The following is a 23,306-nucleotide window of genomic DNA, read 5'->3' as shown; positions in this document are numbered from 1 at the left end:
ACGGCAGATAAAGACCTGTACGGTCCATCCAGTCTGCCCAACGAGATAAACTCATTCACATGGTATGTGATACTTTATATGTATAGCTTAGTTTGATTTGTCCCTGCCGCTCTCAGAGCACAGACCGTAGAAGTCTACCCAGCACTGTTCTTATACTAAGCTCTAGAGTGGAGGAGTGGCCTAGTGGTTAGGGTGGTGGACTTTGTTCCTGAGGAACTGAGTTTGATTCCCAGCACAGGCAGCTCCTTGTGACTCTGGGCAAGTCACTTAACCCTCCATTGGCTGCTGCATTGAGCCTGCCATGAGTGGGGAAAAAACATCAAAGCCCCTTAAAATTTACACTCCAGCCCATCCCTATCTATTCAGTCACGATCAGGGCATAGACCGTAGAAGTCTACCCAGCTCCCATTTTGCTTCCCAATTACCGGCGTCACAACCCAATCTCCGCTAAGATTCCGCGGAACCATTCCTTCTAAACAGGATTCCTTTGTGTTTATCCCACGCAGGTTTGAATTCCATTACCGTTTTCATCTCCACCACCTCCCGCGGGAGGGCATTCCACACATCCACCACCCTCTCCGTGATTTAACTCGCACCTTTTATTTTCAATTGTAGTTCCAGGACCATTAACATTCGGATAAATTAGGTATTCTTCTGTCCCTGGAGGGTTTACAACATTAAGGGGTTTTTAGTGCACATTATTTATTTATTGCATTTGTATCCCACATTATCCCACCTTTTTGCAGGTTCAGTGTGGCTTACAATAAATCGTGGATAGTGGAAATGAGAGGAGAATTGACATTTAGTGTTACAGAAGTAATTTGGGTAGCATGGTAATGGAAAACAAGATAATAACATGACATAAGGCATTCTTAACATTGCTAGATATGTGTGGGGATTTCACAAGTTTTGGTCTTTGTGGTATATCTTGTCGAAGAGATGGGTCTTCAGTTGTTTGCGGAAGTTGGTCAGTTCATAGGTTCCGTGGCAGTGCGTTCCAGAATTGCGTGCTCATATAGGAAAAGGTTGATGCGTGCATTAAAAATAAGCACACGCTAAATGTTAGAGACGCCCATATATTTCTATAGGCGTCTCTAGCGTTTAGTGTGTACTAAAACCGCTATCGTGCCTTTGTAAAAGACCCCCTGGCTCAGGCAATGAAAGGACTGTTAAGTGATTGGCCCATGATCACTGGAAGCGGATTTGAGCCCTGGCTCTCATGGTTCTCAGCTTGCTCCTCTATCCATTAGGTGAGGGATGTCTGTCATTCACTGGCCAGAGTCTGCACTGGTTGCGGCTAGGGCTCTTCAGCTTGGAGAAAAGGCGGCTGAGGGGAGATATGATAGAGTTCTATAAAATAATGAGTGGAATTGAACGGGTAGATGTGAAGCGTCTGTTCACGCTTTCCAAAAATACTAGGACTAGGGGGCATGCGATGAAGCTACAATGTAGTAAATTTAAAACGAATTGGAGAAACGTTTTCTTCACTCAACGTGTAATTAAACTCTGGAATTCGTTGCCAGAGAATGTGGTAAAGGCGTTTAGCTTAGCAGAGTTTAAAAAAGGTTTGGACGGCTTCCTAAAGGAAAAGTCCATAGACCGTTATTAAATGGACTTGGGGAAAATCCACTATTTCTGGGATAAGCCTTATAAAATGTTTTGTACATTTTTGGGATCTTGCCGGGTATTTGTGACCTGGATTGGCCACTTTTGGAAACAGGATGCTGGGCTCGATGGAACTTTGGTCTTTCCCAGTATGGCAATACTTATGTACTTATGCACTAAAACAGCGCAAGTCATGCCTTTAGTCTAGTCCCAATTAAAGAACCCTAAATTCACAGATTGGGGGGGGGGGGGGGTTAGCAATCATGTATTTACTTTATTTATGCCATAAACCTTCTATTCTGCTTTCCCCAAATTATGACCAAAGTGGGTTAGAGAACAAACATGTAACACAACAATATACACTTTGGACATGGCAAAAAGCTACCCCCTAGACCATAAATTAAAAGAGAAACATTACATCCCCTTACATATCAGAACTCAAAGGAAAGTACATAAGTAATGCCACACTGGGAAAAGACCAGCATCCTGTCCACGACAGCGGCCAATCCAGGCCAAGGGCACCTGGCAGCTTCCCAAACGTACGAACATTCTATACATGTTATTCCTGGAATTGTGGATTTTTCCCAGGTCCATTTAGTAGGGGTTTATGGACTTGTTCTTTAGGAAACCGTCTAACCCCTTTTTAAACTCTGCCAAGCTAACTGCCTTCACCACGTTCTCCAGCAACAAATTCCAGAGTTTAATTACGCGTTGGGTGAAGAAACTTTTTCTCCGATTTGTTTTAAATTTACTACACTGTAGTTTCATCGCATGCCCCCTCGTCCTAGTATTTTTGGAAAAACAGACGCTTCACATCCACCTGTTCCACTCCACTCATTATTTTATATACCTCTATCATGTCTCCCCTCAGCCGTTTCTTCTTCAAGCTGAATAGCCCTAGCCTCCTTTGTCTTTCTTTATAGGGAAGTCGTCCCATCCCCGCTATCATTTTAGTCGCCCTTCGCTGCACCTTTTCCAATTCTTTCTTGAGATGCGGTGACCAGAATTGAACACAATACTCAAGGTGCAGTCGCACCATGGAGCGATACAACGGCATTATAACATCCTCACACCTGTTTTCCATCCCTTTCCTAATAATACCCAACATTCTATTCGCTTTCCTAGCCGCAGCAGCACACTGAGCAGAAGGTTTCAGTGTATTATCGACGACGACACCCAGATCCCTTTCTTGGTCCGTAACTCCTAACGTGGAACCTTACATGACGTAGCTATAATTCGGGTTCTTTTTTCCCACATGCATCACCTTGCACTTGCTCACATTAAACGTCATCTGCCATTTAGCCGCCCAGTCTCCCAGTCTCGTAAGTACCTCTGTCGTGATTTAACGACTTTGAATAACTTTGTGTCATCAGCAAATTTAATTACCTCGCTAGTTACTCCCATCTCTAAATCATTTATAAATATATTAAAAAGCAGCGGTCCTAGCACAGACCCCTGAGGAACCCCACTAACTACCCTTCTCCATTGTGAAAGCTAAAAACAAGGAAACCTCAGCTCCTAAATTGGGCTAAGTCAGCTGAAAATTCATTTTAATTTAGGTGCTTAAAAGAAATGTTCTATAGAGAGACCTGTGTCCTGCTTTGTGGAGATTCACAGTGACACCTAGAGTCTGTACTGGAATAATACATGTGCGGACTGTGAAAAATTGCAGGAAGACCTTAGGAAATTGGAAGACTGGGCATTCAAATGGCAGGTGAAATTTAATGTGGACACATGCAAGGTGATCCACAAGCAAGTGGTTGAGAAATAAAGGCTAAAGAGTTGGCGTTCCTGAAATACAGAACAACTCAAGAAGAGGAACACGGAGAGGAATACCAGATGAAACTGAAAGAAGTCAAGAGAGAGAGATACGTCTGGCGAAAGCACAAGCAGAAGACCAAATGGCTAGAAATGTAAGGAGGGGTGACAAAACTTTCTTCAGGTATATTAGTGAAAGGAGAACGATTAAAAAGGGAATTGTGAGACTGGAAGATGCTGCAAACTGCTATGTAGATAATGATGAAGAAAAAGCAAATTTGCTAGATACTTTTGTTCTGTTTTCACAGAAGAAAATCCTGGAGAAGGACCACAAGGGACTGGCAAAAGTACACCTGAGAATGGAATGGATATAGCACCGTTTACGGAAGAGAGTGTGTATGAACAACTTGAAAATCTAAAGGTGGACAAAGCAGTGGGACCGGATGGGATCCACCCCAGGATATTGAGGGAGCTCAGAGAGGTTCTGGTGGGTCCTCTTAAAGATTTGTTTAATACAGGGGCGTAGCCAGACTTCGGCAGGAGAGGGGTCCAGAGCCTGAGGTGAGGGGGTACATTTTAACCCCGGCACCGCTGACCCCCCTCCTGCCATTTCCCCCCCTCACCCCCCGCTGCCACCACCACCAACAACAACAACTTTGCCCCCCCCCCCCCCCCGCCGCCGACTCTCTTGACCCCCCTCCCGCCGTCAACCCTCCCCCGCCACCGCCGTCGGCTACCTTTGCTGGTAGGGGACCCCAACCCCCACCAGCCGAGCTCCTCTTCTTCCGGCGCAAGGCTTCATTCTGTTTATGTGAGTCTGATGTGCAGGACATCAGACTCACAGAAACAGAACGAAACCTTGCATGTCAGCCAGCAACAAGTCACCATTACCTATATACACTGAGTAGTTCAATCACGTTTGGTCTTCAGTAGGTTTCTGCTTTCGTAGCGGTTCTTGGTGAATGTCCTTCGCAGCTTTGCTCTCTGGACGACTCTTCTAGAGAACAGTTGCTCTGTAAATCCCTTTAAATACAAAGTCCTGATGGGAACACAGATCCCGTCCTAATGGTTTTCCTCCTGGGACTCTCCTCTGGATTATTCACGCTTGACCTTCTGACTTTTTCTCCCCTTACTTCCCAGCGGGCACGATGTGGAGCTGGTGCATATGTAGCAGCTGTGTGGGCTCTGTTAGATGCACTGGTCTCCTACTCTCTCCAGGGGCAACGGCTGTGACGGCCAGAGATGCTCTTCCTTCGCAGAATGTGTATTTCTGTTAGGGAGTTAGAGCCAAGCCTCTCCCTTTGCAACAGTGGTACAGTGGCCCAGGAGCAGGAGCCAAAGACAAGGCCTCTCCCACTGGGTTTTGCATTTATACCAACACAGTTTCCCTCCAAAGGCTGTCAGTTACAGAATCCCTTGCTCCAGACATTGTGAGAGTCACTACAGCTCTCTGCTGAGCAGTTCCCAGAAATCAGGACCTGATCATAACAGATTTTATACAGAAATAGTCCAAAGAAATACAAATCCTAGATCAGTTAGAGCTCAATTAAACGATGCCTTACAATGTTTTTTGGAAATAAGCTGCCTCTACCAATCTTAATTCCAAAGGAAGCAAATTCCAGACAGACGGGCCTTTACAAGAGACGGACCTACAATTTGTCATTACTAAGTGGAGTCCTCTCCTAACAATGTCTGACCTGTAGAATGTAAAGTGGAAAGACAAAAAAGCAGATCAGTAGAAAAATGTTATTAAATGACAACCAAATATTCAAATCAGCCCGACACTGGCCATGTTTCGCCCAACAGGGCTGCGTCAGGGGCTACACAATGTTCCTTTAAAGTCGAGGTTAATATTTGTATTGATGTAAAAAATGGGGGAGTGGAGGAGTGGCCTAGTGGTTAGGGTGGTGGACTTTGGTCCTGGGGAACTGAGGAACTGAGTTTGATTCCCACTTCAGGCACAGGCAGCTCCTTGTGACTCTGGGCAAGTCACTTAACCCTCCATTGCCCCACGTAAGCCGCATTGAGCCTGAGTGGGAAAGCGCAGGGTACAAATGTAACAAAAATAAAATAGATACTATTGGAGATTCTACATGGAATGTTGCTACTATTGGAGATTCTACATGGAATGTTGCTATTCCACTAGCAACATTCCATGTAGAAGGCTGCGTAGGCTTCTGCTTCTGTGAGTCTGACGTCCTGCACGTACGTGCAGGACATCAGACTCACAGAAGCAGAAGCCTGCGCGGCGGCCACATTGGTGATCTGTAAGGGCCGACTTCTACATGGAATGTTGCTAGTGGAATAGCAACATTCCATGTAGAATCTCAAATAGTAGCAACAGTGCAGGAGTGGCCTAGTGGAGGAGTGGCCTAGTGGTTAGGGTGGTGGACTTTGGTCCTGGGGAACTGAGGAACTGAGTTGGATTCCCACTTCAGGCACAGGCAGCTCCTTGTGACTCTGGGCAAGTCACTTAACCCTCCATTGCCCCATGTAAGCCGCATTGAGCCTGCCATGAGTGGGAAAGCGCAGGGTACAAATCTAACAAAAATAAAATAGATACTATTGGAGATTCTACATGGAATGTTGCTACTATTGGAGATTCTACATGGAATGTTGCTAGTGGAATAGCCCAAACAAAAAAAACAGCACCACGGGCCTTTAAAAATGGAACACAGTTCTTTAATGAATGAGCCTTGACAAAAAGACCAGACACGGGCCGTGTTTCGGTGACTAGCACCTGCGTCAGGGGTCACAGAAAGTGAAGGTGCTTTGTAGCTTTCACTATATGAGACGTGGGGTAAGGAATAATATATTGTAGAGGAATATATTCGAGTTATTCCCCAAGTTTTCCACGTCATCACTGTGACCCCTGACGCAGGTGCTAGTCACCGAAACACGGCCCGTGTCTGGTCTTTTTGTCAAGGCTCATTCATTAAAGAACTGTGTTCCATTTTTAAAGGCCCGTGGTGCTGTTTTTTTTGTTTGGGCTATTCCACTAGCAACATTCCATGTAGAAGCCTGCGCGGCCACATTGGTGATCTGCAAGGGCCGACTTCTACATGGAATGTTGCTAGTGGAATAACAACATTCCATGTAGAATCTCAAATAGTAGCAACAGTGGAGGAGTGGCCTAGTGGTTAGAGTGGTGGACTTTGGTCCTGGGGAACTGAGTTTGATTCCCACTTCAGGCACAGGCAGCTCCTTGTGACTCTGGGCAAGTCACTTAACCCTCCGTTGCCTCAGGTACAAATAAGTACCTGTATACAATATGTAAGCCGCATTGAACCTGCTATGAGTGGGAAAGTGCAGGGTACAAATGTAACAAACAAACAAAAGAATTTCAGAGTTGCGAGGGTGTAAGACGGTATTTACGTCACTACCTTTTACGATTATTTGGTTTTGCTGTTTTTTTACCACATTTTTGAAGACTTATGATTTCAGACTTCCGTACATTTTTTTACATCAGTACAAATATTAACCTCGACTTTAAAGGAACATTGTGTAGCCCCTGACGCAGCCCTGTTGGGCGAAACACGGCCAGTGTCGGGCTGATTTGAATATTTGGTTGTCATTTAATAACATTTTTCTACTGATCTGCTTTTTTTGTCTTTCCATCTTGGAGTTTGCAGATCAATTGCCTTGTTGTTTTCTTGGACCCTCCCTGTAGAATGTAAAGTTCAGGTAGCTACTTACAGGCAACGTGTACACGTGTGTTATGTGCATATATAAAGACTCAAATGTCCTGCTATGGGGTGCGAGTGGAGTCACTTAAATCCCCCACCAAACAGTTTACGTTTCACCGTGACATCAGTAGTCGCTGGGGAAGAGATACAGCAGTACACCTCGACCTTTACAGCACTTCCAGCTTCTAGAAAGTAATAGGGCACCCCTATATTATATGAGGGGAGGGGGTTGATTTTGGAGGGGACTGCCCAGGAGTATAAAACCCAGTGCAGAATTCAAATCCCTGACTGACTCTTTGCCTCCCAGGCCCAGGCCTACATGTGAGAAGAGAGCCCAAAGCCCCTAACCACCTAAGCTCAATAGGGACACCTGGATATCCTGCAGCTCCTTGTGACTCTGGGCAAGTCACTTAACCCTCCATTGCCCCTGGTACAAAATAAGTACCTGAATATATGTAAACTGCTTTGAATGTAGTTGCAAAAACCTCAGAAAGGCGGTATATCAAGTCCAATGTCCCTTTCCCTTATGACATCACAATATCAGAAGTGAGCCAAGTATCAGGCAATCAAGCCATTGTGACCTCACTGATGAGGTTGGCTCTTATTGGTGGAACGAGTGGAGGAGTAGCCTAGTGGTTAGTGCAGCGGACTCTGATCCTGGGGAACTGAGTTTGATTCCCACTGAAGCTCCTTGTGACTCTGGGCAAGTCACTTAACCCTCCATTGCCCCTGGTACAAAATAAGTACCTGAATATATGTAAACCGCTTTGAATGTAGTTGCAAAAACCTCAGAAAGGCAGTATGTCAAGTCCCATTTCCCTTTCCCTATTTGAGATTCTAGATGGAATGTTGCTACTATTTGAGATTCTACATGGAATGTTAATGTTGCTATTCCACTAGAACATTCCATGTAGAAGCCTGCCTTTGCAGATCAGCAACGCGGCCACGCAGGCTTCTGTTTCTGTGAGTCTGATGTCCTGCACGTACGTCAGACTCACAGTTGCCGATTGGGGTCATCCATTGATTTTCAGTAGATCTACTACTACTACTACTACTATTTAGCATTTCTATAGCGCTACAAGGCGTACGCAGCGCTGCACAAACATAGAAGAAAGACAGTCCCTGCTCAAAGAGCTTACAATCTCCCTTATTTCCCTTTTAGATTGGGTCCAGCACTCCACTGGCTTGTTCTGAACCTTCCCCACCCACAAATAATATCAAACAGCATTAGAAACTCACTAGCCTTCTTCTCTCTGAGCCCCTAGGACTTGATAGTATCCTGTATCATCTTTAATAACTGAACCAACATGAAGCTTGAGTTAAGAGAACTTCGTAAATAAGCTTTGAATTAAAAAAAAAAAAACCGCACACCAGTTCCATCTGAAGGACCAAACATTTTATTGGTTTATTCTTTACCCAAATGTTTTCCCACTCTTTTACCAGTTAACGCAGACCCTTCACCAGACAAGCAAGTAGATGTGCAAGGGAGACAGTGATCAGGGTAAAGAGGAAGGAAGCTGTGCCATCTACTGACATTGCTTCCTGGCTTCCTACTGAAGGAACCCCATGTGGCATGCATTCCCAAACCAATTGAAGGTGTCAGCCACCTAATTAAAAGAAAAAAAAAAAAAAGCAGGACCCATGACAATCATGGGTTGATGTCTTATTCAAAATTTGCTTTCAAAGAAATGCAGCACAGTAGTCGGGTTAAGATTATATTTGATAGTTAAATGCTTAGATGTAAGAGTTTGGGATTAGTAGCATTCCTTTCTCAGAGAGTTTTTTTTTTTTTTTTAAATCTTTTAAGGATCCCTAGTCTAAGGTTTGCGTGTAACAAAAGGGCCAATTGGCTCCGACCTCATGAAGCAAGTGTAACTCCCAAAACTTTGTCAGACGCACTTTCTGTTCTAGTTTATTGACTTTCAGTCACACAAGTTTACACAAATGCCTACCGGACTAACACTAGGGATGTGCATTTCGTAGAAATACCGTGGGGAAAAGTCATGTCATTTTCTGTCCAAAACAGTTTACCTGAAAGTTTAGGTTTTTGTGTATCCTAAATCTTTCAAAAGAAGGCACATCACACTACCAATAATATCATTCCCATAATGAAAATCAAAGAAAAAGATGTGAAAAAAATGGAAGTTCCAGTAAACAACAGGAGAAAAACACAAAATGAAAAACCTGGGCTGTACTTCCTAGGCTGTACCTGTATTTCTGAGGACCAGCTCCAGGGAGACCCACTGACTCTCAGAGCAACACCTCCTCCTGAATTCCTTCAGGCAATCACTGGGTTAACGCACTGACGCCATGTAAACACAACCAGGCTCATTTTCAAAGCACATCAGTTACTAAGTAAATTCGTATGTCTATGGGCCAGATGCCTCTGAAAATCATTACACACCGCCCTGGCAACTATTTGGGTCGTCCTGGGGCCGAGCAAAGTTGCAGCAGTGATGTTCAATCCAGGTAGTGGGCTCACAGGCAGATGATCAAAAGCAAACACCTGCGCTAGAGGCTGTTAGCGCCATACTAGCGCCGGCATTTGCTACCGCCTTGTGATCAGAGCCCTCGAGCGCGTGAAACAACGCACTCGAGGGCTCTTAGCGCAAGTAGCATGCAAATGCATGCTAATCAGTGCTTAACGCATTCATCCCCAATGATCAGCATCCAGCACGCCAAAGATTGGGTCGCTGGCCGCGACAAACCCTACGCCAGCTCCAAGCTGGCGTTAGGGTTTGCAGATCATTGGGGAAGAATGGTGAGCCCTGTCCAGCATGCATTTGCATGCTGGCAGGTCCCCATTCTCCCCTACAGCAAACCTGCCAGTGAGGGCAGTTGAGGACGTCCAAATTTTGGATGGTTCGGCAATGGACAGTTAAGACATCTTTCTCATAGAAACATCCAATTTTGGATGACCTTAACTGCCCATTGTAGAAACGTCCAAATTTTGGACGTCCTCAACTGCCCTGTCGCAATACCTGTGACACCCCCTTGAAATTTGGCCGTCCCTGCAACAGGGCAGTTGAGGACGTCCATCTTCTGATTTAAAGATGGGCGTCCTTCTCTCCAGCCCAGACCTGTCAAACAAGTGCGGGAGGATTGTGCTGAGCGCATGCTCAGGCACAATTCTCCCGCACTTCTACCCCATAATCAGAGATAATTGCGCTGCTTAAATTTGCATGCATTATCTCTGATCATAGGTCTAATATCGCCCCGCGCTGTTCCAGTGCTATTTTAGAGCGCTGTTTGGAACAGCGCGGGGCTTTTGATCATCTGTGTGGACAGAGGTGCTAGTCTATCCAGATGTTCAGCGCTGGCTACAATCCAGATCTGGGAGATAAATATTCGGGCTTCTGTATTGAATATCCGGTTAATGTGGCGCTGTGCTTAAAAGATATGCTGACCACGGTGGCTGAATATCAGCTCGGTAGTGTTTGGGGGTTTTTTTGTTTTTATGTCATGGTCTTATTCTCCCTGGGTCCCCTTTTTCATCTGTCATCTAATGGTTTATCTGATTCCCTCATAGTCTTCCTGTTTCTAGTTTAGTAAGGGAAGGTTTTATTCTGAGTCGTTTTTCAAGATTCCCTGTTGGGCTGCTTTACATCTTCTGTTCTTCACTGTCCATCTTTTGGATGGCCTTTTGGCTTTAATATTCTCTTTGACTGACCTTTTCTAGTCTCTGTTCCAGGGTGCTGTTGCATATATTTTTTTGTGTTAAATATTTATTTGTTTTGGATTTTGCGCATAGCTTTTCAAGGTAAGTTACGTAAGGTTAAGGGAATGAAGTGACCTGCCCAGGATCTCAGGGAGCGTCAGTGGGATGTGAACTGCGGCCTCTCTCTTTCTCTGCCCACAGCTCTGACCACTAGGTTTACCTCGCACAAGGTGTTCATCTTTTAGTTTTTTCTAATGTCCCCATTTTATCAGTTTCCCCTTTTTAGAATTAACTTTACATTACATGACCTTACATGGGGTTCTTATTGACCGCAACAACCCTAAGGGTTCAGTGCGGGTCACAAAAAGGGATAAACAGGCAGACCCTGTGACCTAACAACATTAATGTCTGCAATAGTTTTCTTATGGGTCAATATTCTCTAAACGCTGGATCAGGGGCGTAGCCAGATTTTGGTGGGAGGGGGGTCTACAGCCCGAGATGAGGGGGCACATTTTAGCCCCCCCTGGTGCTGTCAACCCTCCCTGCCATTTTTGACCCACCCCTGCCGTTGCCACCAACAACAACTTTGACCCCCCCCTGCCGATGACCCTCTCGACCCCCCTCCCACCACCAACCCTCCCCTGCCGCCGCCGTTGGCTACCTTTGCTGGTGGGGGACCCCAACCCCCGCCAGCCGAGGTCCTCTTCTTCCGGCGCAAGGCTTTGTTCTGTTTCTGTGAGTCTGACGTCCTGCACGTACAATGTGCAGGACGTCAGACTCACAGAACCAGAACGAAGCCTTGCGCCGGAAGAAGAGGACCTCGCTGGCTGATCTGCAAGACTTTGTTCTGTTTCTGTGAGGCTGACGTCCTTCACGTACAACGTGCAGGACGTCAGACTCACAGAAACAGAACGAAGCCTTGCTCCGGAAGAAGAGGACCTCGGCTGGCGGGGGTTGGGGTCCCTCACCAGCAAAGGTAGCCGACGGTGACGGCAGGGGAGGGTTGGCGGCGGGAGGGGGGGTCGAAAGGGTCATTGTCAGGGAGGTCTAAGGCCAAATCTATGGGGTCCCAGGCCCCCGTGGCCCCACGTAGCTACGCCACCGCCCTGGATCCAGTACAAATGTGGCTGATGCTGCAGGATACCTCTGTCTGATGGGGGGGGGGGGGGGAGGGGAAAGGATAGTAATGGTGAGTCTATTCAGGTTGAGTTTAGTAATGAATCCCACACTACACTGATCTTTGGACCCTAAATTGTCCCCTAATATGAAGTCAGTTACATTGTTTCCATTCCTTGGTGCAAAATCCCCTGTTCAGAGTTTTGAGCAGCTGCCTCAGTACTTATTATAGCTGTTGCAAAGGTCTCTGGCAAGACATGGGAGAGAGGTTCTGGGTGTTGCATTAAGGATGGGAACTTGTATGCTGACCTCCATGGGGTGGGAAGACAAAATGAGCAAGCGACCCGGCCTCTGTAGCGAGCAGCTGGAATAGATCCTTAGCGGCCTGGACTGGAAGAACTGAGCAGGCTGGATGGGGCCAGCTGGTCTCTACCTGCCGTCATCCATCAGGTCACTGTCTAATTCTTTGCATCTCTCCTTCGGTTTCTCCTAGGACTGTGAACAATGGGCTGTGTGCAATGCAAGGATAAAGAAGCAGCCAAACTGACAGACGAGAGGGACGGAAGCCTGAGCCAAAGCGCTGCTTTCCGCTACGGGACGGACCCCAGTCCCCAGCACTACCCCAGCTTCAGTGCGACGGCAATACCGAACTACAACAATTTCCAGGGATCCACAGGCCAAGCACTCACTGTCTTTGGTGGGGTGGACTCATCCACTCACACTGGGACACTACGCACCAGAGGAGGAACCGGTAAGACAGCCTTCCTTTCTAATGTAGTGACAGGTTGATTCCGCAGAGGAAGTTCTGGAAAACACGTATTCCAGGTCTCACTCTCTGCGCCAAGGTTTTGGATCCCTGGTCTGGGCTCAGGGGCAACAGGGGCAGCTGCACAGGACCCTGCACTTAACTTGAGTGAGCTTTGCAACTGGCGGCTGAGCAAAAGTTAAAGCTCCTCTTTCCTCTCCTTCTCCAACTCTCTGCCAACTCCTCTTGGTAATCGTACTCCTTCCACCACACCGCCACCCTTACTCTTCGTTTGAAATCTTATGTCCTGGGTGGGGGTCTGCACAGGGCCCCTCGATTGTGTCCCTGCGTGGGCTCCTGTGCTCATGGTTTTATAGCCCTGATGGGGAAAAGAAAGCCGAGGTTTACAAAATAATGAGCGGGATAGAGCGGACAGATGTGAAGCGTTTGTTTACGCTTTCTAACAATAATAGAACCAGGGGACACAAGATGAAATTAGAATGTGGTAGGTTTAAAACAAATTGGAGAAAGTTTTTCTTTACTCAGCGCATGGTTAGACTCTGGAACTCATTGCCGGAGAAGGTAGTGACGGCAGCTGGCCTTGCTGAGTTTAAAGGGGGTCTGGACAGATTCCTGAAGGAGAAGTCCATTGATCGTTATTAAATTTTGGGTTTTTGCCAGGTTCTTGGGGCCTGGATTGGTCGGAGATGGAGTGCTGGGCTTGATGGACCTTTGGTCTTTTCCCAGCGTGGCAGTGCTTATGTGCTTATGACCCTTCAACATGCATCCCGGGCAAACTTGATGCTTTGCTCATTTTCTCAGTTAACTTCCAGGCCCTAATCATACCCCCAGTTCCTCTCCTGCAGTAATGTATATCTTTATTTCTATATTTTATGGCCTTTTGAACAAATTTGCGCAAGGTGGTGAAGAGCGAGAATAAACCTGGACATAAGCAATAAACAATTCTAACAGTAAAATATCCACAGAAAAGTACACGTTATGACAGATTCAGTTTTGGTCAAAACCAAAAAAGAGACAATGAGTTGCAACTGATTAACATTTGCAGACACACCTGCCTGTAGTCTAGAAGTTGGGCGCATCGATCCCATCGCAGGGGGAGGGCGTGGGTGGGTCGGGGCATGTCAAGGAGTTAGGTGCGCAGGTTGTAGCATAAGAAGAGTTAAATGTCTAACCGCCAGCAGTTCGGCGCAAGCACTTAAACCAGTGTTTGACAAGGCGTAAGGGCTTGCGCTAAAGTTAGAGGCGAAACTGCGGACTTTACGTTAATAATTGTACAACAGCAATTCTGCCGTTAGAGAATTCACACTTAACGCCTCATCCCTCGCTTACATCTTGCCGTTCTTTCTTCAATCTACCCCTTAATGTATGACAGACAAAAAGTTAAAGAAAGTTACCAGGAAATCCTTAAAGCAGCCATAAAGGCTAAATAAACGACCAAGGGCCAGGTGCACTAAACTTTACGAGCCAATAACAAGCCATTAACGAGCCAGTAGTAAACCCTGGCATGCACTAAATACTTTTTTCCGACGATGGTAGCAACTAACGCAAACGGAATGCAGATGAGCAAATTGTGTAGAAACCCTATTGAAATGAGATGCACTAAGCTTTTCCGCTTGCCCTAACGCTGGAAAACGCCGGGAAAGCTAACAAGAGGTATGTACCTCTCGTTGGGGCTGCGCGGGCTATGGAATTCAGTAGGGAAAGGCTCTAACGACGACTTTAGTGCATCCCCCTGTAAGAAAGACCCAATAAAGTGAACAGATAGAGAGTCACGAATAGAGACTGCCAAGGAACTGTCAATCAAAGCAAGAGTCTAAGAAAGACCTGCTGAGAGAAACCAGAGGCAGTGTAGGAGACAGCCAGAGGGTAAAAGCAGGCTAAAGGACAGGGAAAGAGACAGTCAATGTAGGAAACAGCCAGAGAGGCAAAGTCAGAGTAAAGATCAGGGAGTCAGGGGAAGAGACAGTCAGTGTAAGAGACAGCCAGAGGGGCAAAGTCAGAGTAAACAAGAAACACAGGGATAGGGAGTCGGAGGAAGAGACAGTCAGTGTAAGAGACAGCCAGAGGGGCAAAGTCAGAGTAAAGGAGAAACACAGGGATAGGGAGTCGGAGGAAGAGACAGTCAGTGTAAGAGACAGCCAGAGGGGCAAAGTTAGATTAAAAGATAGGAAGAGGGACAGGAATTCAGGGGAAGAGACAGTCAGTGTTGGGAGAGAGGAGAGCATAACATTATCACGTTGCAATGATCACTAGCAGTGTCTGCGGACTTGTCTCTGCTGGGACTGACCTGTCTCTCTTTTTCCACAGGTGTCACCCTGTTTGTTGCACTCTACGACTATGAAGCCAGAACGGAGGATGACCTCACCTTCCAGAAAGGAGAGAAATTTCAGATACTTAACAGCTCGTAAGTTCCAGCGCAAACACTCTACACTTCAGATGATAACCAGAAACTTAATAACAGCAAATCCTGCATTAATAAATCATTCAGTCTGCCCAAATTGTTTCCTGTTACAATACTAGAGACCTCAGATGACCTGTGACTTTTTTGTTAGTTCTACACAACTAAAGATCTTCTGAGCACACTACCAGAACCCTCATCCACACTCATCACCTCTCGCTTAGACTACTGCAACTTGCTTCTCACAGGTCTTCCATTTAGCCATATCTCTCCTCTTCAATCTGTTCAAAATTCTGCTGCACGACTAATATTCCGCCAGTGTCGTTATGCTCATGCTAGCCCTCTCCTCAAGTCACTTCACCGGCTTCCTATCCATTTCCGCATACAGTTCAAACTCCTCTTGTTGACCTATAAGTGCATTCACTCTGCAGCTCCTCAGTACCTCTCCACTCTCATCTCTCCCTACATTCCTCCCCGGGAACTCCGTTCACTGGGTAAATCTCTCTTATCTGCACCCTTCTCCTCCACTGCTAACTCCAGACTCCATTCCTTTTATCTTGCTACACCATATGCCTGGAATAGACTTCCTGAGCCAGTACATCAAGCTCCATCTCTGACCGTCTTCAAATCTAAGCTAAAAGCCCACCTTTTTGATGCTGCTTTTAACTCCTAACCCTTGTTCACTTGTTCAGAACCCTTATTTTATCATCCTCACTTTAATATTCCCTTATCAATTGTTTGTCCTGTTTGTGTGTCCTAATTAGATTGTAAGTTCTGTTGAGCAGGGACTGTCTCTTCATGTTCAAGTGTACAGCGCTGCGTACATCTAGTAGCGCTATAGAAATGATTAGTAGTAGTGTTCTTATCCCAGACTTTACCCCTCATTCACTCCCCCCACAGTAAGGATGCTCTGTGTTTATCCCAGGCTTTACCCCTCACCCCCCCCCCCCCCCCCCCACATACACACACACACACACATACACCTAAGGATCCTCTCTGCTTATCCCAGGGTTTACCCCTCACTTACCCCACAGCTAAGCAATACCATCAGTAATTAAAATAGGCGGTTTTGGGGCCTTCCCTCTGACATGCCCTCTAATGCCACTTCCAGTTTCCGCACAGGCAAAGCACGTCAGAAGGAAGGCCCCCGAAGCCCCCTGTTTTAATCGCTGCCAGTATTGCTATTGAGCTTGTTAGGAAAACAGACCACGGGGAGAGGAAATGAAAGGGGATAGAGTAGACAATCACTGGATCTGGGGGAGGAAGGAACAGACAGGGAGATGTGCTGCTGGACCCCGGGGTGGATGGAACAAACAGAGAGAGGTACTGCTGGTCCTGGGGTTGGGAAAGGTGGAAGGCTTAGAAAGAGAGATGTGCTAATGGATCCAGGGAGGGAGGTGAAAGAGATGGAAAGGGAGAGGTGCTGCTGGACCCGGGGGGGGGGAGGTGGAAGGGATGGAAAGGGTGAAGTGCTGCTGAATCTGGGGTGGAGAAGAAGGGACAGACAAGGAGAGATACTTCTGTAATGGGTGGGGGGAGGAGGAGGAGGAAGTGATGGACAAGGAGAACTGTTGCTAGATCCAAGGAGTGAGAAGGAGGAAAGGACAAACAGGGAGAGGTGCTTCTGGATCCAGTGGGGGAGGAGGAACGGTTGGGCAGGAATGGTGAGGGAGATGGAGAGCAGTTGGACTGGGGGGAGTGTATGTGATGTGTTTGGTATGCATTCGATGAACCATTCTGGTGGGTTTTCTTATTATGTAGTTGGGGCATTTGTCTAGTAGACATATTGCATGTGTGTATTTTGTCAGTGGTACCTGTACTGTGCTCTTTTTGAGTGGTTCGCAGTCAGTGATGGATGTTTGCAGTAATGCGAGGTTAGATCTTGTCTTTGGGGGTTTTTTTGTTCAAAATATTGTGCTAACTTGTCTGCTGTAGGTGGTGTTTCAGTTGATACCAGTATGTCCTGTGTTTTCAGTAGATTGTTCATGAGTTCAAATATTTTTTTCGTATTACTCTGTGCTGGGTTCCTGTAAGTGTTGTATTTTTCCTCTTTGGCTTTCTTTACATTGTGTTTTTATGTTCTTATGGCTTTTCTCCATATATCTGTTTTGTTTTAGGCCCATGTTTTTTCTAGTCTCCTGCATCGTTTTTTCATCTGCAGTATCTCATTGTTGAACCAGGGTCTTGGTTGTTTTTTATTTCTTGTTTTTTGTTTTAAGTGGTGCTATTTTGTCCAGTGTTGTTTTCGCATGCTTCATCCCAGTTCCTCGCGAAATGGATGTCATTTGGTTCTAAATTACTGTGTTCGTTCATCACTGTTATCCAGAAGGTGTGGTTGTCCACCTTTCCTCTGGTCATGAATGTGTGTGGTGGTCCTGGTTTTCTGTTCTTTCCGTTCACTTTCCATTGCAATGTAAAAGTGAGCTTGCTGTGGTCTGACCACGGTACCACTTCCCATTTGTGATTTTCTATGTCCAATAGGTGGCCTTTTGTGTGGGATAAGGTGCCTTGTGCTGTAATGAAGTTCCATTGGTTGAGGAAGTTCATTGGGGTTTTGGGGTCATTTTGTTTGTCTAGGTGCAGATTGATATCGCCAGTTAGTAGGACATTTTGTTGGTTTGTGCAGGTATTTGATACAAAGTCAATGACGTTGTCAAGGGCATTTGTCCAGCTACTTGGGGGTCAGTAGAACAGTATGATACATAGAGGGGCATAATCGAACGGGGCGCCCAAGTTTTCCTAGGGCTGTCCTCGCAGGACGGCTCCGTGAAGGGGCGGAGAAACCCGTATTATCGAAACAAGATGAGTGTCCATCTTTCGTTTCAATAATACGGTCGGGGACACCCAAATATCAACATTTAGGTTGACCTTAGAGATGGTCGTCCTTAGAGATGGTTGTCCCCGGTTTTCGGCAATAATGGAAGCCGAGGACGCCCATCTCAGAAACGACCAAATCCAAGCCATTTGGTCTTGGGAGGAGCCAGCATTCATAGTTCACTGGTCCCCCTCACATGCCAGGACACCAACTGGGCACCCTAGGGGGCACTGCAGTGGACTTCAGAAAAAGGTCCAAGGTGCATAGCTCCCTTACCTTGTGTGCTGAGCTCCCCAAAAGCCACTCCCCACAACTGTACACCACTGTCATAGCCCTTATAGGTGAAGGGGGGCACCTAGATATGGGTACAGTGGGTTTCTGGTGGGTTTTGAAGGGCTCACGTTTACCACCACAAGTTTAACAGGTAGGGATGGGCCTGGGTCCGCCTGCCTGACGTGCACTGCACCCACTAAAACTGCTCCAGGGACCTGCATAGAGCTGTCATAGAGCTGGGTATGATATTTGAGGTTGGCATAGAGGCTGGCAAAAAACAATGTAAGTTTTTTTTTAGGGTGGGATGGGGTTGGTGACCACTGGGGGAGTAAGGGGAGGTCATCCCTGATTCCCTCCGGTGGTCATCTGGTCATTTAGGGCACATTTTTGTGGCTTGGTCGCAAGAAAAAATGGACCAAGTAAAGTCGGCCAAGTGCTCGTCAGGGGCGCCCTTCTTTTTTCTATTATTGACAGAGGACGCCCATCTCTTAAGCACACCCCAGTCCCGCCTTCAGTACGCTGCAGACACTCCCCCATGAACTTTGGTTGTCCCTGCGACGGAAAGCAGTTGAGGACGCCCAAAATCGGCCTTCGATTATGCCGATCTGGGCGACCCTGAGAGAAGGACGCCCATCTCCCGATTTGTGTCAGAAGATGGGCGCCCTTCTCTTTCGAAAATAAGTCTGATAGTTGACTAGCGAGTGTTGTGTCAGTGGTTTTGCATGCCAAGATTTCAATCGCTGAGGATAAATGTTTAGCGATAGACTCAATGGTGAAAGTGGATTTGTATATTATTGCAACTCCCCCTCCTCCTGCTCAGAGGGGCAATGCTGATCTCAGTGGGAGAGATAGGGGCAGATGCTGGACAGGGCAAGATAGGGACACAATGGAAGATGCTGAATATAGGGGATGGCTAGGGACAGGAACACAGAGGAGCGATGCTAGACATTGGTGGGGGGGGGATAGGGACCGGGACACAGAGAGGAGAGGCTGACCAGGATGGATAGGGAAGCAGAGGGAAGATGAATGGTGGACAAGAAGAGAGAAGGAACGTCAAATTGACAGGAAAGAGTGGAAAAAACAGAGAAAAGCAGAAGGGAGACACTAAGCTTAAAGTGAATGATAAAATGCTCAGACTGCAAAGGTAGAAAAGTATTTTATTCAGAATGTATTAATTTGGAATATCTGAGCCGTGGGAGGTGTGCATTTCTGATATCTTGTATTTCAGTTTCTGTTTCTCTAGTATTGCCATACACAGGGCCGCCGAGAGGGGGGGCAGGGGGGACAAAATTCCCCCGCACCGGGGTCAGGCCACCGGCGCTGCAGTTTCCGGTCTCACCTGCCTGCCTCCTCGGCTCCGGGCCCCCTGCATTCAAAGCGGCAGTCACAGATCGCCTCCCTTACAGCCTTCCCTCCCTGTGTCCCGCCCTCGGGGAAACTGGAAGTTACATCAAACGAGGGCGGGGACACAGGGAGGGAAGGCCAGAAAAGAGGCAATCTGCGACTGCCGCCTTGAATGCAGGGGGCCTGGAGCCATGGAGGCAGGCAGGTGAGACTGTGGACTGCAGCGGCAGGGGGAGCGACGGGGGGAGGGCGGAGGCGGGGCGGCCTTGCCCCGGGCCCGGCCAAGTCTCTCGGTGGGCCCTGGCTGTACATACAGAGTCTGACTTCTTGACATTTCCATCTCTATTAGTGATCTGTGGCCCCTTGTCTGTGTTTTTGTGCATGTGACCAAGGTGCTGTAGTGTACCAAGGGCAGGGGGTTATGGGGGCAGTCCACCCCAGGTGCAGAGCAGGCGAGCAACTTTCAGCTCTGCCGGTTCCCTGCCCTCTCTGACGTCAACTTCATGTTCCGGAGCAGGGGACTGTCAAGAGTCGACAGCCGCGCACCTGCTCCATGCACCCCCTTGCTTGGAGAAGGGGGAGGGGTGTTCCGCCCCGGCTGGCATCTGAGCTAGGTACACCGCTGCCGAGGTGCAGTATTTTGCCAGCATGTACGCTAAAGGACAAGTCCATAAACCGCTACTAAACGGACTTGGAAAAATCCAAAATCCCAGGAATAACATGTATAGAATGTTTGTACATTTGGGAAGCTCGCCAGGTGCCCTTGGCCTGGATTGGCCGCTGTCGTGGACAGGATGCTGGGCTCGATGGACCCTTGGTCTTTTCCCAGTGTGGCATTACTTATGTACTTATGTACTAATTTCAGTGCAGAGTGTTCTGTTTTCTGAGTTTCTGCTGAGTTAAAAAGGTCCCCCACTGTCCCTTCACTAATGGCACAAATGTTCACCCTAAAAAAACAAGCTGTAGGTTCTACCCCAAATTCCTCATTTCTTTAAGTTCCAACAATTTTTTATTGATGATGTAATAAAGTCAACATACAGAACAATATACAACCAGTTATCCCATAACAAGTATCGTAAAAGGACTGTAAGAATGCCATCATCAATATTTACATCCCCTCTGCCTTTTCCCCGCCACCCCACCCCCTCCATTCCTCCTCCCTCCCCCATTAATACTACTTTGATTATGGGCACAACACCTAGCGTACCGCCCAGCCTCCCAATCACTACTACTACTACTACTTAACATTTCTAGAGCGCTACCAGGGTTACGCAGCGCTGTACAATTTAACAAAGAGAGACAGTCCCTGCTCAAAGAGCTTACAATCAGCAAGGGAGCCAGGGTTAATGAACTCTCTTCTTTCATGTAGGGAAATCCCTCACCTCCAAAACCTCCAAGGTTGGGTCTTCCCACATTACGCCTCATCATCCCTTACTAATAACAAACAATATCGAAGACAGAACCAAAACCTCTCCTTGACGAAACACAACTCCCCCCCCCCCCAAACCACCCATCCCCCATTGAACTCTCCCACCCACCGAGCAAATCCCCCCTCTCCCCCCCCCACCCAGTCCACCACCTAAGCTCTCCCCATCCCTAGTGTTCCAGACCAGCTCCAATTACCCACCAAGAACGCTTTCCTTATGAGTTAATTAACAAACTGCGCCCACTAGGACTAAGAATTCGCAGATAAGGCGACCAGATCTGAAGAAAAAGCTTCCTATGTCTGGGGGACTGCCTCGCCCAACCTTTCTTTCTCCTCTCTGTGATTCATCTCTGGCTGACACAAGAGTGGTAACTTTCAGCCAAACCTCCTGCCCCTGGGTTCTGCCTCTCTCCTGTATGAATCAGAGATTTGAACTACGTGGGCAAGTGGGAGGTGAGAGAGAGAAAGGGGCAGATGAAAAGTGAGAGGGAGAGAATGAGGTATTTTGACTGCAGGTTTCTATGGAGGCGGAGGCGTTGGCTATGAACACTTTTTTTCAATTTGTTTTAATTCAATTCCCTAACAAACCTCTATTTGTACCCTACTGAAGTTTGCACTCTTTAATTTTCTTAACACGTAATTTGGCATTTGATACCTTATATTGAATCTATATTACCTGCAACTGGTATGCTGACCGTTCTTTCTAACGTTGTCAGACAATTATGGACTCAGGCTCTGCCCCAGCCCCACCCCCATTAGCCTCCCCAAATAGCAGAGTCACTGACCGCCTATGGCTCTACCCAAACTCCTCCCCTGACCAAATTTACACCCAGGACACATACATCTGCTTGTCAGATTGTGTAGTAGTGTGCATAGGGCAGTGGTGTAGCCACAGGTGCGCCTGGGTGGGCCAGGACCTACCCAACAGTAACACGTGTAGTGGTAGCTGGTGGGGATCCCAAGCTCCGCCAGCCGAAGACTTCTCCCTGATGGTAATAAAAATGCTACTCTCCACGATACCGGCACCTGTGCATGCTCAGTTTTCAGTGCATGCCTGCTTCAGACTGCCAAGGTAGAAAGAAGCATTTTCCTGTCAGCTAAAATATATAATTTTTTGGTGGTGGTGATGGGAGGGAGAACACTTGTTGCCCACCCACTTATTGCCTAGACCCACCCAAAATCTGTTGTCTGGCTACGCCTCTGGCATAGGGTAATGTTATGAGATGCCTTTTACATGCATTTAGAGACATATCCATGAGAAATCCATGAGAAAGTTTCAGCGTGCTTGTCTGACATTGCTGCCTGGATGTCTCAACGCCACCTGAAATTAAATATGACCAAAACCGAGCTTCTCATTTTCCCCCCCAACCCACCTCCCCGCTCCCCCGTTTTCTATTTCTGTTGATGGCTCTCTCATTCTCCCTGTCTCCTCAGCTCGAAACCTTGGGGTCATCTTTGACTCTTCTCTCTCCTTCTCTGCTCATATCCAGCAGATCGCCAAGACCTGTCGTTTCTTTCTTTACAACATCCGTAAAATCCGCCCCTTTCTTTCCGAGCACTCTACCAAAACCCTCATCCACACTCTTGTCACCTCTCGTTTAGACTACTGCAATCTGCTTCTTGCTGGCCTCCCACTTAGTCACCTCTCCCCTCTCCAGTCAGTTCAAAACTCTGCTGCCCGTCTCATCTTCCGCCAGGGTCGCTTTACTCATACTACCCCTCTCCTCAAGACCCTTCACTTGCTCCCTATCCGTTTTCGCATCCTGTTCAAACTTCTTCTACTAACCTATAAATGTATTCACTCTGCTGCTCCCCAATATCTCTCCACACTCGTCCTTCCCTACACCCCTTCCCGTGCACTCCGCTCCATGGATAAATCCTTCTTATCTGTTCCCTTCTCCACTACTGCCAACTCCAGACTTTGCGCCTTCTGTCTCGCTGCACCCTACGCCTGGAATAAACTTCCTGAGCCCCTACGTCTTGCCCCATCCTTGGCCACCTTTAAATCTAGACTGAAAGCCCACCTCTTTAACATTGCTTTTGACTCGTAACCACTTGTAACCACTCGCCTCCACCTACCCTCCTCTCTTCCTTCCCGTTCACATTAATTGATTTGATTTGCTTACTTTATTTATTTTTTGTCTACTAGATTGTAAGCTCTTTGAGCAGGGACTGTCTTTCTTCTATGTTTTTGCAGCGCTGCGTATGCCTTGTAGCGCTATAGAAATGCTAAATAGTAGTAGTAGTAGTAGTAAATCCCTTTCTAACATGATTTTTTAGCAGCTGGTTTGTAACGTTTGGACTGGAAGAACATTACTGCAGCCTGTAGGTTAAGGAGACTATATGATGATATTTCTGGGATTTATTTTATTTATTTATTGCATTTGTATCCCACATTATCCCACCTCTTTGCAGGCTCAATGTGGCTTACAGTTCATCATGGATACTGGAGGTAGAAGAG

General features: G+C 47.0%; 1 protein-coding gene across 1 annotated transcript in view; it reads left to right on the top strand.

Annotated features, from left to right (window-relative positions):
- Nucleotides 1–23,306, top strand: part of FYN (FYN proto-oncogene, Src family tyrosine kinase) — a 217,789-nt gene that overhangs the window by 128,004 nt on the left and 66,479 nt on the right. Inside the window, exons 3-4 of the mRNA XM_030199220.1 lie at nucleotides 12,317–12,574; nucleotides 14,897–14,993. Coding sequence (XP_030055080.1) covers nucleotides 12,328–12,574; nucleotides 14,897–14,993 — 344 coding nt within the window. The 5' untranslated portion in view covers nucleotides 12,317–12,327. The remainder of the gene's footprint in view (nucleotides 1–12,316; nucleotides 12,575–14,896; nucleotides 14,994–23,306) is intronic.

This window comes from Microcaecilia unicolor, chromosome 3 (genome assembly GCF_901765095.1).
Source record: "Microcaecilia unicolor chromosome 3, aMicUni1.1, whole genome shotgun sequence".
NCBI classification, from domain to species: Eukaryota; Metazoa; Chordata; class Amphibia; order Gymnophiona; family Siphonopidae; genus Microcaecilia; species Microcaecilia unicolor.
The sequence above is the reverse complement of the archived record's forward strand: the minus strand, read 5'-3'. Positions and strand labels throughout refer to the sequence as shown.